Here is a 17,673-nt window from a genome sequence, read left to right on the forward strand (position 1 = left end):
TAATACTTGTCTTGCAAGAGAATATATATATATATAGGTTCTCATGCTGGATAATAAAGTCTTTGGAAATGGATTCTTTCCATTTTTTTTTGTCACTGGAGAGAATAAAGTGTAATCTCCCACCTTTAATTCTACAAGTGGGGCCAGAAATAAATATGAGAGAGAATGCAATGAAGGGTGAGATCTTCCACTGGATACCATCCAGTTTTTCTTTCACTGGAGAGGATCCACTCCCCATTTATGACTTTGGAGTTTAGACCCTCTAAATTTTGAATTCTCAGGTAAAGTATAATCTCTCACCATTTATTTCATAAGTAAGATCAAGAGAAAATATAAGAAAAAAACTATTAAGAATTAAAAATCATACTTTATCGTGAAATTCAAAATTTAAAAAATCCAAATCCAACCTTTATTAATCACTATAAATAATTCATTAAATGATTGCATCTACTCTCACGTTATGTATGATCTGGATTGGAGTCACGCTTTTTGGTTCTCTTCTCTAAGAGTGTTAATTCATATACTTCACCATAACTTTATTTATTTACTTATATTGCTATCAGAAATTCAGAATTGTATTTTTTTTTTTTTGTTCTTGACTTGAAACTTGCTTTGATGCAAACTTTTAAGTCCATTTTGACCTTCATAAAGGCCTAGATTTCATAGGTTATTAGAGTTTATTATCTTTTTATTACAACGTAATCCAATCCAATCTTAACTAAGCCCAAAAACTAATCTAGTAAATATGTAAAATTAATTTATAAATGAATGAAATTTTCTGCAAAGAATTAGTTTAGAAGTTCCAAAATGTCCCAAGTGTTTGGCCAAATTGATTTTTACAAACACTGCCTGTTTGTCATCAACATTTTGCAAATGCACAAGTGAGGATAGTTAAGTGATTAACCAAGCTCAGCTATATCATTTTAGTAGGATCCACACGCAATAAAAGTTATTGATCTAACAGTAATTGCTTCATACTTTATCACTTTACAACTTACCTCGCTTTAAAGGGTCAAAACCTGTATCTCTTTCACCATTCAGTCTAATTTGAATCATAATCCCCCAATCCCCATTACTAACTGATCTCAAGCAGCACTTTCTGAAGTGCTTCTGCTGCCAAAGGGATGTGCAAGCAATCTTGACCATCAGAATCCCTCTTAATCTTGACAAGCTCATGGTCCTTAAACTCAGTCAAATGAGAGTTCAATGTAACCTGGCTGCTAACCAGGAAACGTTCTCGACAAACCGAGTAGAGATCACTGATTGGCATTCCTGAAAACATAAACAAAAAGCCTTAAGACAAAACATCGATATATGAAACGAAAATGATATTTGTACAACCATCATTTCGGTTGTTCACCGCAGCCAACAGATAGTTAACTGTAGTGTAAAAGTTGGTGAATTTTGATAATGATGGCAATTGTTTCTATGGCAGGAAGGAAATAAAGCCGAGAGAGAATGAGTAGGACCACACCATAATCACACTAATAAAGGTCGTTGAACAACGTTATGATTATCCAAATTCCAAATAACGAAGTCATATATCAAACAAGCAACATCTAAGAAGTTGATAAAAACTCGCCTTCTTCAGGGTGAGAGAGTTGATGCTCAGCCAGAACTTTGAATACACTCTGGGCATTTGGTGTCAAACTTTGCAAAACTATGGTAGCTGTTTTGACATTTTGGTTTGCACCACCGTGTGCCAGAATCAGAGGATAAAACATTCCTTCAACCTTATAAGGGGCGAATGTAGGAACATGATACCAGCACCAGTTGAACTGTGTGTGAGCCATGTTCTTGTCCCAATCTAGCAACAGAACCAAGATGAAATAGTTATGCAACAGGTAGAAGGCTTACCCAAAAATATTACAAATTGACATGCATCCTTTAATGTTCAAAATTTCCCAACAAACTACAGTAAAACAGAACAATAATTAATGAATATAATAGCAATTTCAAGTTTCAAGACAGAAGTTTTGGTTCTTCGGTTTTATGAAAGGGTAATATCACTTAGCCATTTTTTCAACTTTAAACAGAGATAAGCATACAAGATCTGAAGACCCAAGAAAATGCACACTATTGAATAAACAAAAAAATAACTAAATTATTCCTGGTTTTGCAAAGGCATTCAATTTAACTTATTTTGCACAAATTAATTAACGAAAGCATTTTCATGTTTCAATTCATATCCTCAAAAAGACCTCGTACAAACGATAGGAAAACAATTCAAATCCTTTAAAAAAAAAAATAAATAGACATAGACATACATTTGAGAAATAGCCAAAGATAAAATAGGAGAATATTTTAGCTATAATTCCAACTTCCAAGGAACAATATATTCTGCAACAAGATATATGGTATAAATTGAACTTACATAAGGGCGCATTCACATGATCAATCGATGCAACAATGCAAATATGGGTACATGCAGCTAATCGAGCGAGATACTGTTGAGTTTCAAAGTCCCTTAATCCAGGTCCATCAATATTGTGAATTATAACACAAATAACATAACCATCTTCTTCTATTTCAGCTTCATCCAAAAATGTAAGAAGATCTTCAATGGATTGAGAAATGGATGGCTGCTGGCTCTTGGGCAAGTCCCGAGAGGAAGCTTTTCGTTTAGCTTTCACTTGACCATGCAGCAATTCCGCTAAAGTTATCAAAACCTATAGCAAGAGAAGTATGAAAGGAAAAATAGTTTTCATTAAGAAGACAAGCTTAAGCACAAGACACTCAGATCTCGTAGACATTTACTTGCATCTTTCAAAGTTTGTGTTTGGATTTTTGTGTTTGTAATAGCTTAAAACCAAAACCATACAAACATCTTAAACACAAAGATTACTTATGAAAACCAAAATGTACACTAAGTTGGCAATGGTGCCACCATCAAGTGTGTTTTTTGAAATTCATGATGGTAAGAGAGAGAAACAAACCTGTTTTAAGTTAATGGTCTGAAGGTAACCGTTTATTACAACTACAGAATATTCTGTCAGAGCTGTTGAAGCAAAATCTTCAAGCAACACCTTCTTAGATCCAAATCCATACATCAGAAGGGAAAAACCAGATCTGTTTAAAATGATGATAAAAAATTAATTAGAAAATAGTGAATATGCCACTCCAATCTATAATATGAATGATTTACAGAATATTCATAGAGTACAAGTTACTAAAGGAAGCATCTACTATTCAACGAATCTCTACAGGAAAAATATAAGTAAATTAGGAATTTATCCCTGAAATAATTCGTAACTTACAATTTAATCCAAATTTACAAAACTCAGAAATTCACTCTGTTTTATTTATTATTTCTTTTTTCAATTTTGTCCCATGAAAACTTGAGTACATATTATTTCTGTAAACATAAGTATTAACTCCCAAGATAATTAGCTTTAGCAACTAAATTGCTAGTATACCCAAGAAAACCCCATATCTTAAAAGCACTTTCTTCTGAAAGATGATCAGATCAAGCTCGAACAAGTAACAACACAGCAATGAAGCTTCATAACAGCTGTGGTAAGGGGGAAACAAACCTTAAAGCAAGAACCCATTCAGGGTACATGTTTTTGTAGGAATCCATTAAGCATGCAATCTCTTTTTCATGCTTTGGTTGAATGTGCAATGAAGCTTCCCTCAGTTCCTACAAGTGGCAAACATGGTTAAATAGAAACAACCATAAAGAAAATAAAGGATCATAGTCCTCTTATGTCACCAGACAAGAAAGTGTTCTAGAGAGAAATACACTATTTGTTATAAAATGATTTACAATTATGCATAGTTAAGTTTCTAATTTAATACAATATCAATGTGAAAAATTATTATGTTATAAAATCTAATCATGTAATGACAGAGTGTTAACTAACAATACAGAACACTTATACTAGAGTTTAATTTTGATGCACTAAATTGGCAATTTCTATCAAATGTTTTACAATATACTCTAATCAAGCCATTCTTTTGGATGACAATTTATGTCATGATTGTGAAAACTAGTTACTTTTTAGCTGATGCGGCAATAAAATGATTGGATGTGTGCCAAAAATATTTTTACTCAAGAGTGCATACAATATTAAATCTCGAAAATGACTTCCCATATAAATCTATCAATTTTATTTTAGTGTCAACTTCAGATTATACTTGGTGTTTGCTAGAGCCTTGTGTGAGAGAAAGTAACAATAGATTAAAGGACTGCGATTTCAAAAGAAAGGTGGAAAAAGGAACAACCTTGACATTTGAGATATTTAAGAAATGATACCTGTTCATCAACAAGGTTGATGTCAGTGAGCTTGTTAGTAGATTTCTTAGCGGAGGAGCTGCCGTGTTCCTTAGCAAGGAAATAATTTCTGGAGAACTCGAATTCCTCTTCTTCCTCATCCATAATTTCATCCATGTTCATGGTTGAATTCAAGACACGAAAAATCAAACAAAGGGAAAACTTTTATAGTTGTTGTGGCTTGTTGACTAGTCTATTCTTCGTTAATTGCAATCTCTGTTGCAGGTTATCACAAAAAAAAAAAGAGAGAACTGCAAAACTTAGAGCATTGTTCAAAACAAGTACACCATTATATAAGCACAAATCACAATCAAACTTGCGAAAACATACGGAACGTAGAATGAAACGCTAACCATCGGGTCCGCCGATTTGGTGGGTGGTGTCGGTGGCCGGAGATGAAATGCTGTTGGGTTAGTTTGGTCTTCCTCAGGCTCGAGATTTGGCGGGTACATACGTGCTTTAGAATCAGAGGTGCTATTTGTGCCCTAGGGATTTTCCCGCCGTTTTTCTTGTTTCCATTTGACTAGTTGAGACTTTGAGTAGCTCAGGAGTGCATGCTGGGTCGGGCCCGGATGCAGAATGCTGGTTATTGGATCTATGGTGAAACCAATAAATTCAATCATAACTAAATAAAAATTTGAAAAAAAGACAAATAGGTCTTCAACCTTTTGTCCTGTAGATATTTTTGTCTTTAACCATTGAAAAATACTTTTAAGTTCCTAATTTTCACAAAACTTGGACGAATTAGTAACTGACGGAGGCATTTGGACGGAGGGACTAATCCGTCCAAATTTTGTGAAGGTCTGGGACTTAAAAATATTTTTCAATAGTCAGAAACAAAAATGTCCGCAGAACAAAAAGTCAGGACCTATTTATTATTTTCTCTAAAAATTTAAATAAGTTAAATAATAACTTAATTAAAATAATTACTAAATCATTCCATTAAAAACCTAAATTAACTAATTATTAATACTAAATTACAGTTGTCATAGTTTTTTTTTTTGTATTTATCTAAGAAATCACAAATTAAAATCTCTTTATCTTGAAAAAAAAATACTAAATTACGATTTATAGACGTTAAATAATAATTTAATGAAAATAATTACTAAACCAGCCCATTAAAAACTTAAATTAACTAATTATTAATACTAAATTACAGTTGTCATAGGTTTTTGTATTTATCTAAGAAAAAAAAATACTAAATACTAAATTACGATTTGAAAAAATACTAAATACTAAATTACGATTTGTATTTATAAATTTTGTGAATATTAATAAAAAATATTCACCAAACAAAAAAATTAAAATTATATCCATTAAAAATAATTTTTATATAACAAAAATACCTAAATCATAATTTTTTTTAGCAAATCGCACCCATCAGTACCCGCTCGCTCGCTCCCTCGCTCTCTCTCTCTCTCTCATCTAGGGTTACCCTCCTCTAAGGTTGCGTCGTTTTCTTCGTGCTTCAACTTCTCTCTTTTGTGGTCTCCATTTCAATAAAAGGGGTAAAGTAATCTTACAGTACTATGGCAACTGAAAGTCTAATTAGAATTTCAGAAGCCGAGGTAAATGGCCCTCTCTTAAGGAGGGTTCTTCTTTTTGGTTCACCAGCTCGTAACATGGCAAGAGAAGATTTAGATGTACTTCAGTACTTATACAGGGGCATAGATTCCATAGTAGTGGAAGGGATATGGTGCCCAATTCATACTGGCTTACAATTATCTATATGTTTTTTACTTGAATTTGATACTGCTTTTAATTATTTGAAATTATTTGGCGATTATTTTTTGAAATTTTTATTTAGTCTACGTTATACTTTATTTTATGCTGTGTTCATTCTCACTTTATTCATTTTACTTTGATTTGTATTTTTTTTTTCATGACTATTTAATGAACGATAATAGAATGCTATCTTACTAGTTGTTCACTTCATATTTTTAAAAAAGTTAATCCAAAGTAATAATTTTAAAAAATGAAAAAAAAAATTGAGCGAACAAACTGCATTATAGACTACCAGACTTTTTTTTAAATAAAACAAAAAAATTTATTATTTTACATAACAAACTTTGTCAACTTTATTTTTCAGGATCCATTTTTTTTAGTTTCGTAAAGTTTTCCAAAGGTAAACACAGATCGAATATGATATGGCCAAAATTTCGATCCGATCTATACTAAAATTGTCGGATAGGATCCAATATTCGCAGGTTTTAAGTTTGGATCCGATCAGCACATGTGCAAAACATAAAAATATTTTTAAAAGCTTATTTTTATTAAAAAAATATCAATAAAATTTTATTTTTCTATTCTTTTAAATATATTTACTCTTAAAATAATATTAAACATACTTTTCTTAAATAATCAATTAAAATAATACAACACATATCATAATTATTAATTGAAATAAAATATAAAAAAATATTTACTTATATATTTCTTTATTTTTGCGAATACGCGAATATACGGATCGGATATGCAGATAACTACATAAAATCCGCAATCCGATTCTATTAGTGTGCGGATTAAATCCATATCCATAATTTTCGGATCGAATTCGGATAAATATCGCGGATATGCAGATTAAATCCGATCCATGAACACCCTTAAGTTCGCCTAATAGATTGGGAACTTTTGCCCCAAATTGGGGTTCGATGAACTTGCTCTCACTATCATACAATTTTTATGGTATTGGTATATTTTTATTTTTTTCAATTAATTTAATTTGATAAAAACAAACATAGTCGTATTATTATATTCATATAATTAATTATATTTATCCTACTTTTAAAAAACATGCTATTTAAAACCTTAATTAAAAATTAAAAAATAAATGTACTCTTATTATTTTTAAATGAACATGACCAGCAAAACATATTTTTTTTTGTTTTATTATCTTATGCAAATGATATCTTTAATTATATTTTTTAGCTAAGACTTATTAATTTTTTTAGATATTTTGTACCTATATATATACATTCTAATTTTGTTAGTTTGAAGGATTAGATTTATTTATTTATTTATTTTGAGATACTTAAAAGATCATAGTGGCTGAAGTTCCTTCCAAATAAAATAATAATACGAGAACGTTTATTAAAAATAATACGAGTATATTTTTTAATTTAAAATTAATAGTTTTAAATAGTTACTTTTTTTTTCAGCAACTAAAAAGAGATAGGAAGATGAGAGAAGAAAACTCACAAAGCCTAATCCACCAAGCTTTAAGGTAGGTCCTGCTTTGATATATCCCTTACAATGTGTAGCAAGAAAGACTTGAGCATGAGGTGCAATAGTAAAAGCTGCTACAATTTCTTTTTTCTCAAAAGCCCTTGGAAAATCACTAATTGATTCAAAGCCCTTAACATTCTCAGGCTTGAATTTCAGTTCCTTAACCAAGTAATGAACCAAGAATGTGTTCTTATTGCAACCTACTATTGCATTGGTCCTTAGCAATGTTTGTATATCAGGCACAGATGGTTCAAGTTGAGACACTGTCATCATTGATGACAGGCTTGCTGTGAAACATGCTGTCACTATCAGAATTGCAAACAACCATGGTGCTAGCACTGCTCTGGCCAAGTTGCTTTTCACAGGTTCTCCTGAAAATACAATAATTATTTCATTTGATATGAGTTTCAAAGAGGAACATGGGAACTTGACAAGTTTTAAGCAAACATATGATAAGATTTTAATTTAATCTAATAATGGCATGAAATGAAGTACTTACTATGTACAAAGAATAATGTGGCGACAGAAAACCATAGCATGGTTCCAAACCCTTTAAGCTCTGAATTGTGTTCACGTTCAATCAACCATATAACAAATGATACAAACATGTGCATTGCAGCCATTAACAACCACATTTCTTTAGTGAAAACTTCCATGAACATCCATGTTTCTTTTGATCTATCTGGCTTTACTTTTGCCACCATGGCAATACCGGATGGAATATATGGATGAGAGAATTCAGCATATGCATATCTTTGGTCCATTACTTGAATATCACCAACAGCAGCATCAAAAACCTACATCACCAACATACATAAACAATGCCAAAGTGGTTGTATCATAACTCATATATGTGTTAAAACTATTTATATTTAGATTGCTTTTAAAGGTTACTTCTAAATCTTTTTAGAATTTTGTCGATTTAATTATTCTGTTGATCTTTAAAATTTTATCAAATTTACAATTAGACTCTTTTTTTTTTCTCTTTCAATTGAATATCTATACTGATTTAATTCTATAATTAGATTCTTCTCCAAATCAGGAAAGTATAGTGTTGGCTATAGACTATTTCATCAGTATTCGGTTTTCACAATATCTACCCTAGAAAACCCTAGATAACCCTAGCAAACATTAGATAATCCTATATAACCCTAGAAAACCCTAGATAACCCTAGAAAACTCTAGAAAACCTAGAAAACCCTTAAAAACCCTAGAAACCCTAGAAAGCCTTAGAAAACCCTAGATAACCCTAAATTCTTGAAAATCCTAGAAACCCCAAGATAACTCTAGAAAACCCTAGAAAACTCTTGAAAATCCTAGATAACCCTAGAAAACCCTAGAAAGCCTTAGAAAGCCCTAGAAAATCCTAGATAACCCTAGATAACCCTAGAAAACCCTAGATAACCCAACAAAATCCTAAATAACGCTAGAAAATCCTAAATAACCCTAGAAAGCCCTAGAAAACCTAAAAAATCCTAGAAAACCCTAGAAAATCCTTGATAACCCTAGATAACCCTAGATAACCCTAGATAACCCTAGAAAACCTTAGATAACCATATATAATACTAGAAAACCCTAGATAACCCTAGAAAGCCCTAGATAACCCTAGAAAACTCTAGAAAACCTAGAAAACACTTGAAAACCCTAGAAAGCCCTAGAAAAACCTAGATAACCCTAGAAAATCCTAGATACCCCTAGAAAATCCTAGATAACCCTAGAAAATTCTAGATAACCCTAGAAAACCCTAGATAACCACAGAAAATCCTAAATAACCCTAGAAAGCCCTAGAAATTTTTAAAAACCCTAGAAAACCCTAAAGAACTCTAGATAACACTAGAAAACCCTAGAAAACCTAGAAAATCCTAGATAACCGTAGAAAACCCTAGATAAACCTAGATAATCCTAGATAACCCTAGAAAACCCTAAAAATTCTATAAAACCTTATATAACCCTAGAAAACCCTAGATAACCCGAGAAAAGCCTAGATAACCCTAGAAAATCCTAGAAATTCCTATATACCCTCGAAAACCCTAGAAAATCCTAAAGAACCCAAGATAACTCTAGAAAATCCTAGAAAATCCTAGATAACCCTAGAAAACCCTAAAAAACCCTAGATAACCCAAGAAAAACCCTAGATAACCCTAGAAAATCCTAAACCCTAGATAACCCTAAACCCTAAACCCTAAACCCTAAACCGTAGAAAATACTAGACAATCCTAGAAAATCCTAGAAAACCCTAAAGACCCTAGAAAATCATAGAAAACCCTAAAAAATCCTAGATAACCCTAGATAACCCTAGAATACCCTAGATAACCCTAGATAATCCTAGAAAAACCTAGATACCCCCTAGAAAACTCTAGAAAACCCTAAAGAATCCTAGAAAACCCTTAAAAACCCTATAAAACTGTAGATAACCCTAGAAAAACCTAGATAACACTAAAAAACCCTACATAACCGTAGAAAATACTAGATAATCCTAGAAAACTCTAGAATACCCTAAAAACCCTAGAAAACCCTAAAAAACTCTAGATAACCATAAAAAATCCTAGAAAACCTAGAAAACCCTAGAAATTCCTAGATAACCCTAGAAAATCCTAGATAACCCTAGAAAGCCCTAGAAATTCCTAAAAACCCTAGAAAACCCTAAAGAACCCTAGATACCGCTAGAAAACCCTAGAAAATCCTAGATAACCCTAAAAAATCCTAGAAAATCCTAGATAACCCTAGAAACCCCTAGAAAGCCCTAGATAACCCTAGAAAGTCCTAGAAAATCCTAGAAAAACCCTAGATAACCCTGGAAAACCCTAGAAAACCGAGAAAACCCTTGAAAACCCTAGAAAATCCTAGATAACCCTAGATAACCCTAGAAAATCTTAAATAACCCTAGAAAGACCTAGAAAACCTAAAAAACCCTAAAAAATCCTAGATAACCCTAGAAAACCCTAGAAAACATAGAAAACCCTAGATAACCCTAGATAACCCTAGAAAACCCTAGAAAATCCAAGATAACCCTAGAAAACCCTAGAAAACCCTAAAAATCCTATAAACCTTAAATAACCCTAGAAAACCCAAAATAACCGTAGAAAACCCTAGATAACCCTGAAAAATCCTAGATAACCCTAGAAAATCCTAGATAATCCTAGAAAATCCTAGATAACCCTAGAAATTCCTATATACCCTAGAAAACCCTAAAGAACCCAAGATAACCCTAGAAAATTCTAGAAAATCTAAAAAATCCTAGAAAATCCTAGATAACCCTAGAAAATCCTAAAAAACCCTAGATAACCCTAGAAAAACCCTAGATAACCCTAGAAAACCCTAGATAACCCTAAAAAACTCTAGATAACTCTAGAAAATCCTAGATAACCCTAGATAACCCTAGATAACCCTAGAAAATCCTAGATAACACCAGAAAACCCTAGAAAACCCTAGTTAACCTTAGAGAATCCTAGAAAACCTTTAAAAACCCTATAAAACCTTAGATAACCTTAGAAAAATCTAGATAACACTAGAAAACCCTACATAACCGTAGAAAATACTAGAAAACCCTAAAAAACCCTAAAAATCCTAGAAGACCCTAGAAAACCCTAAAAAACCCTAGATAACCCTAGATAACCCTAGAAAACCCTAGATAACCCTAGATAACCCTAGAAAATCCTAGAAAACCCTAGTTAACCCTAGAGAATCCAAGAAAGCCCTTAAAAATCCTATAAAATCTTAGATAACCCTAGAAAAACCTAGATAACCCTAGAAAACTCTAGAAAATCCTAAAGACCCTAGAAAACCTTAAAAAACACTAGATAACCCTAGATAACCCTAGAAAACCTAGAAAACTCTTGAAAACCTTAGAAAACCTAGAAAACCCTAGAAAGCCCTAGAAAACCAAAGAAAACTCTAGATAACCCTAGAAAACCCTAGAAAACCTAAAAAACCCTTGAAAATCCTAGAAAACTCTAGATAACCCTAAAAAATCCTAGATAACCGTAGAAAACCCTAGATAATCCTAGAATATCCTAGATAACCCTAGAAAGCCATAGATAACCCTAGAATATCCTAGATAACCCTAGAAAGCCCTAGATAACCCTAGAAAGCCCTAGATAACCCTACAAAACCGTAGAAAACCCTAGATAACCCTAGAAAACCCTAGATAACCCTAGAAAATCCAAGATAACCCTAAAAAACCCTAAAAATCCTATAAAACCTTATATAACCCTAGAAAATCCTAGATAACCCTAGAAAAGCCTAGATAACCCTAGAAAATCCTAGATAACCCTAGAAAATACTAGATAATCCTAGAAAATCCTAGATAACCCTAGAAAATCCTAGAAATTCCTCAAAAACCCTAGAAAACCCTAGAAAACCTAAAAAATCCTAGAAAACCCTAGATAACCCTAGAAAATCCTAAAAAACCCAAGAAAAACCCTAGAAAACCCTAGATAACCATAGAAAACCCTAGAAAACCTAGAAAACCCTAGATAACCGTAGAAAACCCTAGATAACCCTAGAAAACCCTAGATAACCCTAGAAAATCCAAGATAACCCTAAAAATCCTATAAAACCTTATATAACCCTAGAAAACGCTAGATAACCCTAGAAAAGCCTAGATAACCCTAGAAAATCTTAGATAACCCAAGAAAACACTAGATAATCCTAGAAAATCCTAGATAACCCTAGAAAATCCTAGAAATTCCTCGAAAATCCTAGAAAACCCTAGAAAACCTAAAAAATCCTAGAAAACCTTAGATAACCCTAGAAAATTCTAAAAAACCCAAGAAAAACCCTAGATAACCCTAGAAAACCCTAAAAAACCCTAGATAACTCTAGAAAATCTTAGATAACACTAGATAACCCTAGAAAACCCAAGAAAAACCCTAGATAACCCTAGATAACCCTAAATAACCCTAGAAAACCCTAGATAACTCTAGAAAACCCTAGATAACACTAGATAACCCTAGAAAACCCTAGAAAACCCAAGAAAATCCTAGTTAACCCTAGAGAATCCTAGAAAACCCTTAAAAATCCTATAAAACCTTAGATAACCATAGAAAAACCTATATAACATTAGAAAACCCTACATAACCATAGAAAATACTAGACAACCCTAAAAAATCCTAGAAAACCCTAAAAACTTTAGAAAATCCTAGAAAACCCTAAAAAACCCTAGATAACCCTAGATAACCCTAGAAAATCCTAGATAACCCTAGATAACCCTTGAAAATCCTAGATAACCCTAGATAACCCTAGATAACCCTAGAAAACCCTAGATAACCCTAGATAACCCTAGAAAACTCTACGTAACCCTACAAAACCCTAGAAAACCCTAGTTAACCCTAGAGAATCCTAGAAAACCCTTAAAAATCCTATAAAATCTTAGATAACCCTAGAAAAACCTAGATAACACTAGAAAACCCTACATAACCGTAGAAAATACTAGATAACCCTAGAAAACTCTAGAAAATCCTAAAATCCCTAGAAAATCCTAAAAAACCTAGATAACCCTAGAAAATCCTAGAAAACCTAGAAAACCCAAGAAAAACCTAGAAAATCTAAAAAATCCTAGAAAGCCCTAGAAAACCAAAGAAAACCCTAGATAACCCTAGAGAATCCTAGAAAACCTAAAAAACCCTTTAAAATCCTAGAAAATCCTAGATAACCCTAGAAAATCCTAGATAACCCTAGAAAATCCTAGATTACCCTAGAAAATCCTAGATAACCCTATATAATCTTAAAAAACCCAGATAACACTAGAAAGCCCTAGAAAACACTAAAAAATCCTAAAAAACCCTAGATTACCCTAGAAAATCCTAGATAACACTAGAAAATCCTAGATAACCCTAGAAAACCCTTGAAAACCCTAAAAAACCCTTTAAAACCTTAGATAACCCTAAAAAACCCTAGATAACCCTAGAAAAACCTAGATAACCCTAGAAAATCCTAGATAACCCTAGAAAATCCTAGATAACACTAGAAAATCAAAGATAACCCTAGAAAATCTTAAATAACCCTAGAAAGCCCTAGAAACCCTAAAAAATCCTAGAAAACCCTAGATAACCCTGGAAAACCCTAGAAAACCCTAGATAACCCAAGATAACCCTAAAAAACCCTAGATAACCCTAGAAAACCCTAGAAAAACCTAGAAAACCCTTGAAAACCCTAGATAACCCTAGAAAATTCCAGAAAGCCCTAGAAAGCCCTAGAAAATCCTAGAAAACCCTAGAAAACCCTAGATAATCCTTGAAAACCCTAGATAACGCTAGAAAATCCTAAATAACTCTAGAAAACCCTAGAAAACCTAAAAAATGCTAGAAAAACCTAGAAAACTCTTGATAACCCTAGATAACCCTAAAAAACCCTAGATAACCCTAGAAAACCTTAGATAACCCTATATAATGCTAGAAAAGCCTAGATAACTCTAGAAAGCCCTAGAAAACCCTAAAAAATCCTAAAAAAACCTAGATAACCCTAGAAAACTCTAGAAAACCTAGAAAATCCTTGAAAACCCTAGAAAGCCCTAGAAAACCCTAAAAAACCCTAGATAACCCTAGAAAACCCTTGAAAATCCTAGAAAACCTTAGATAACCCTAGAAAAACCTAGATACCGCTAGAAAACCCTAGATAACCATAGAAAATCCTAAATAACCCTAGAAAGCCCTAGAAATTTTTAAAAACCCTAGAAAATCCTAGAAAACCTAGAAAACCCTAGAAAACCCTAGATAACTGTAGAAAACCCTAGATAAACCTAGATAACCCTAGATAACCCTATATAACCCTAGAAAATCCAAGATAACCGTAGAAAACCCTAGAAAACCCTAAAAATCCTATAAAACCTTATATAACCCTAGAAAACCCTAGATAACCCTAGAAAAGCCTAGATAACCCTAGAAAATCATAGATAACCCTAGAAAACCCTAGATAATCCTAGAAAATACTAGATAACCCTAGAAAATCCTAGAAATTCCTATATACCCTTGAAAATTCTAGAAAACCCTAAAGAACCCAAGATAACCCTAGAAAACCTAAAGAATCCTAGAAAACCCTAGATAACCCTAGAAAACCCTAAAAAACCCTAGATAACCCAAGAAAAACCCTAGATAACCCTAGAAAACCCTAAATAACCCTAGAAAACCCTAGATAACTCTAGAAAACCCTAGATAACACTAGATAACCCTAGAAAACCCTAGTTAACCCTAGAGAATCCTAGATAACCCTTAAAAATCCTATAAAACCTTAGATAACCATAGAAAAACCTAGATAACATTAGAAAACCCTACATAACCGTAGAAAATACTAGACAACCCTAGAAAATCTTAGAAAACCCTAAAGACCCTAGAAAATCCTAGAAAACTCTAAAAAAGCCTAGATAACCCTAGAATATCCTAGATAACCCTAGATAACCCTTGAAAACACTAGATAACCCTAGATAACCCTAGAAAGCCCTAGATAACCCTAGATAACCCTAGAAAACCCTAGATAACTCTAGAAAATCCTAGAAAACCCTAGTTAACCCTAGAGAATCCTAGAAAACCCTTAAAAACCCTATAAGACCTTAGATAACCCTAGAAAAACCTAGATAACACAAGAAAACCCTACATAACCGTAGAAAATACTAGATAACCCTATAAAACTCTAGAAAACCCTAAAAACCCTAAAAATCTCTAGTTAACCCTAGAAAATCCTAGAAAACCCTTGAAAACCCTTAAAAACCCTAGATAACCCTAGAAAACCCTAGATAACCCTAGAAAATCCTAGATAACCCTAGAAAGTCCTAGAAATTCCTAAAAACCCTAGAAATCTCTAAAGAGCCCTATATACCGCTAGAAAACCCTAGAAAACCTAGAAAATCCTAGATAACCCTAGAAAACCCTAGAAAATCCTAGATAACCCTAGAAACCCCTAAAAAGCCCTAGATTACCCTAGAAAGTCCTAGAAAATCCTAGATAACCCTAGAAAACCCTAGAAAACCTAAAAAACCCTTGAAAACCCTAGATAACCCTAGAAAACCCTAGAAAATCCTAGATAACCCTAGAAAAACCTAGATAACCCTAGAAAATTTTAAATAACCCTAGAAAGCCCTAGAAAACCTAAAAAACCCTAAAAAATCCTAGATAACCCTAGAAAACCCTAGAAAACCTAGAAAACCCTAGATAACCCTAGATAACCCTAGAAAATCCAAGATAACCCTAGAAAATCCTAGAAAACCCTAAAAATCCTATAAAACCTTAGATAATCCTAGAAAATCCTAGATAACCCTAGAAAACCCTAGATAACCCTAGAAAATCCTAGATAACTCTAGAAAACCCTAGATAATCTGAGAAAATCCTAGATAACCCTTGAAAAACATAAAAATTCCTATATACCCTAGAAAACCCTAAAGAAACCAAGATAACCCTAGAAAACCCCAGAAAATCTAAAAAACCCTAGATAACCCTAGAAAATCTTAAAAAACCCTAGATAACCCTAGAAAAACCCTAGATAACCCTACATAACCCTAGAAAACCCTAGATAACCCTAGAAAACCCTAGAAAATCCTAGATAACACCAGAAAACCCTAGAAAACCCTAGTTAACCCTAGAGAATTCTAGAAAACCCTTAAAAACCCTATAAAACCTTAGATAAACCTAGAAAAACCTAGATAACACTAGAAATACCTACATAACCGTAGAAAATAATAGATAACCCTAGAAAACCCTTAAAAACCTTAAAAAACCCTAGATAACCCTAGAAAATCCTAGAAAACCTAGAAAACCCTTGAAAACCCTAGAAAACCTAGACAACCCTAGAAAGCCCTCGAAAACCAAAGAAAACCCTAGATAACCCTAGAAAACCCTAGAAAATCTAAAAAACCCTCGAAAATCCTAGAAAACCCTAGATAACCCTAGAAAATCCTAGATAACCCTAGAAAACCCTAGATAATCCTAGAATATCCTAGATAACCCTAGAAAGCCCTAGAATTCCTAAAAACCCTAGAAAAACATAAAGAACCCTAGATACTGCTAGAAAACCCTAGAAAACCTAGAAAATCTTAGACAACACTAGAAAACCTTAGAAAATCCTAGATAATGCTAGAAAATCTTAGATAACCCTATATAACACTAGAAAACCCTAGATAACCCTAGAAAGCACTAGATAGCCCTAGAAAACTCTCGAAAACCTAGAAAATCTTTGAAAACTCTAGAAAGCCCTAGATATCCCTAGAAAACCCTTGAAAATCCTAGAAAACCCTAAATAACCCTAGAATATCCTAGATAACCCTAGAAAACCCTAAATAACCCTAGAAATCCCTAGAAATTCCTAAAAACCCTAGAAAACCCTAGAAAACCCTAAAGAACCCTAGATAACCCTAGAAAACCCTAGACAACCCTAGATAACCCTAGATAACCCTAGAAAACCCTAGATAACACCAGAAAACCCTAGAAAACCCTAGATAACCTTTGAAAATCCTAGAAAACCTTTAAAAATCCTATAAAACCTTAGATAACCTTAGAAAAATCTAGATAACACTAGAAAACCCTACATAACCGTAGAAAATACTAGATAACCCTAAAAAACCCTAGAAAACCCTAAAAATCCTAGAAGACCCTAGAAAACCCTAAAAAACCCTAGATAACCCTAGATAACCCTAGAAAACCCTAGATAACCCTAGATAACCCTAGAAAATCCTAGAAAACCCTAGTTAACCCTAGAGAATCCAAGAAAGCCCTTAAAAATCCTATAAAATCTTAGATAACCCTAGAAAAACCTAGATAACCCTAGAAAACTCTAGAAAATCTTAAAAAACCCTAGATAACCCTAGATAACCCTAGAAAATCTAGAAAGCCCTAGAAAATCAAAGAAAATCTAGAAAACCCTAGAAAGCCCTAGAAAACCAAAGAAAATCCTAGATAACCCTAGAAAACCCTAGAAAACCTTAAAAACCCTTGAAAATCCTAGAAAACTCTAGATAACCCTAGAAAATCCTAGATAATCGTAGAAAACACTAGATAATCCTAGAATATCCTAGATAACCCTAGAAAGCCCTAGATAACCCTAGAAAACCCTAGATAACACTAGAAAACCCTAGAAAACCTAAAAAACTCTAGATAACCCTACAAAACCGTAGAAAATCCTAGATAACCCTAGAAAACCCTAGATAACCCTAGAAAATCCAAGATAACCCTAAAAACCCTAAAAATCCT

The 17,673-nt window shown here is 33.1% G+C and overlaps 2 protein-coding genes across 3 annotated transcripts; both read right to left on the bottom strand.

The window, feature by feature from the left end:
- Positions 1 to 864: 864 nt before the first annotated feature.
- Positions 865 to 4,843, bottom strand: ORC2 (origin recognition complex second largest subunit 2). Of its 2 annotated transcripts, none has more exons than XM_088489350.1 (7): positions 4,627 to 4,843; positions 4,256 to 4,489; positions 3,534 to 3,640; positions 2,937 to 3,069; positions 2,375 to 2,669; positions 1,583 to 1,807; positions 865 to 1,272 (listed from the first exon to the last, which is right to left on the bottom strand). In XM_088489350.1, exons 2-7 carry the CDS (start codon positions 4,394 to 4,396, stop codon positions 1,076 to 1,078), a joined length of 1,098 nt encoding a protein of 365 aa, XP_088345476.1. In that variant the 5' UTR covers positions 4,397 to 4,489; positions 4,627 to 4,843; the 3' UTR covers positions 865 to 1,075. The 2 variants fall into 2 exon arrangements, with proteins under 2 accessions (XP_088345476.1, XP_088345477.1); XM_088489351.1 differs by having other exon boundaries at positions 4,604 to 4,802.
- Positions 4,844 to 7,312: 2,469 nt separating this feature from the next.
- LOC110263867 (glutamate receptor 2.9-like) lies at positions 7,313 to 8,262 on the bottom strand. Its single transcript, XM_021105731.2, has 3 exons — positions 7,998 to 8,262; positions 7,472 to 7,869; positions 7,313 to 7,330 (listed from the first exon to the last, which is right to left on the bottom strand). Exons 1-3 carry the CDS (start codon positions 8,260 to 8,262, stop codon positions 7,313 to 7,315), a joined length of 681 nt encoding a protein of 226 aa, XP_020961390.1.
- Positions 8,263 to 17,673: the final 9,411 nt, after the last annotated feature.

The sequence above is a fragment of the Arachis ipaensis genome, chromosome B6, assembly GCF_059453495.1.
Source record: "Arachis ipaensis isolate K30076 ecotype BB chromosome B6, ASM5945349v1, whole genome shotgun sequence".
Lineage (NCBI taxonomy): Eukaryota > Viridiplantae > Streptophyta > Magnoliopsida > Fabales > Fabaceae > Arachis > Arachis ipaensis.

Bases quoted from the DNA above. Each gene is read 5' to 3' on its own strand.
- ORC2 (XM_088489350.1), bottom strand. From the start codon at position 4,396: ATGAACATGGATGAAATTATGGATGAGGAAGAAGAGGAATTCGAGTTC. The intron at 3,641-4,255 runs GTATCATTTCTT...TGCCACTTGTAG, and splicing joins TCAACCTTGTTGATGAACAG to GAACTGAGGGAAGCTTCATT. The intron at 2,670-2,936 runs GTTTGTTTCTCT...CTCTTGCTATAG, and splicing joins AGACCATTAACTTAAAACAG to GTTTTGATAACTTTAGCGGA.
- LOC110263867 (XM_021105731.2), bottom strand. From the start codon at position 8,262: ATGGACCAAAGATATGCATATGCTGAATTCTCTCATCCATATATTCCA. The intron at 7,870-7,997 runs GTAAGTACTTCA...TTGTATTTTCAG, and splicing joins CACATTATTCTTTGTACATA to GAGAACCTGTGAAAAGCAAC.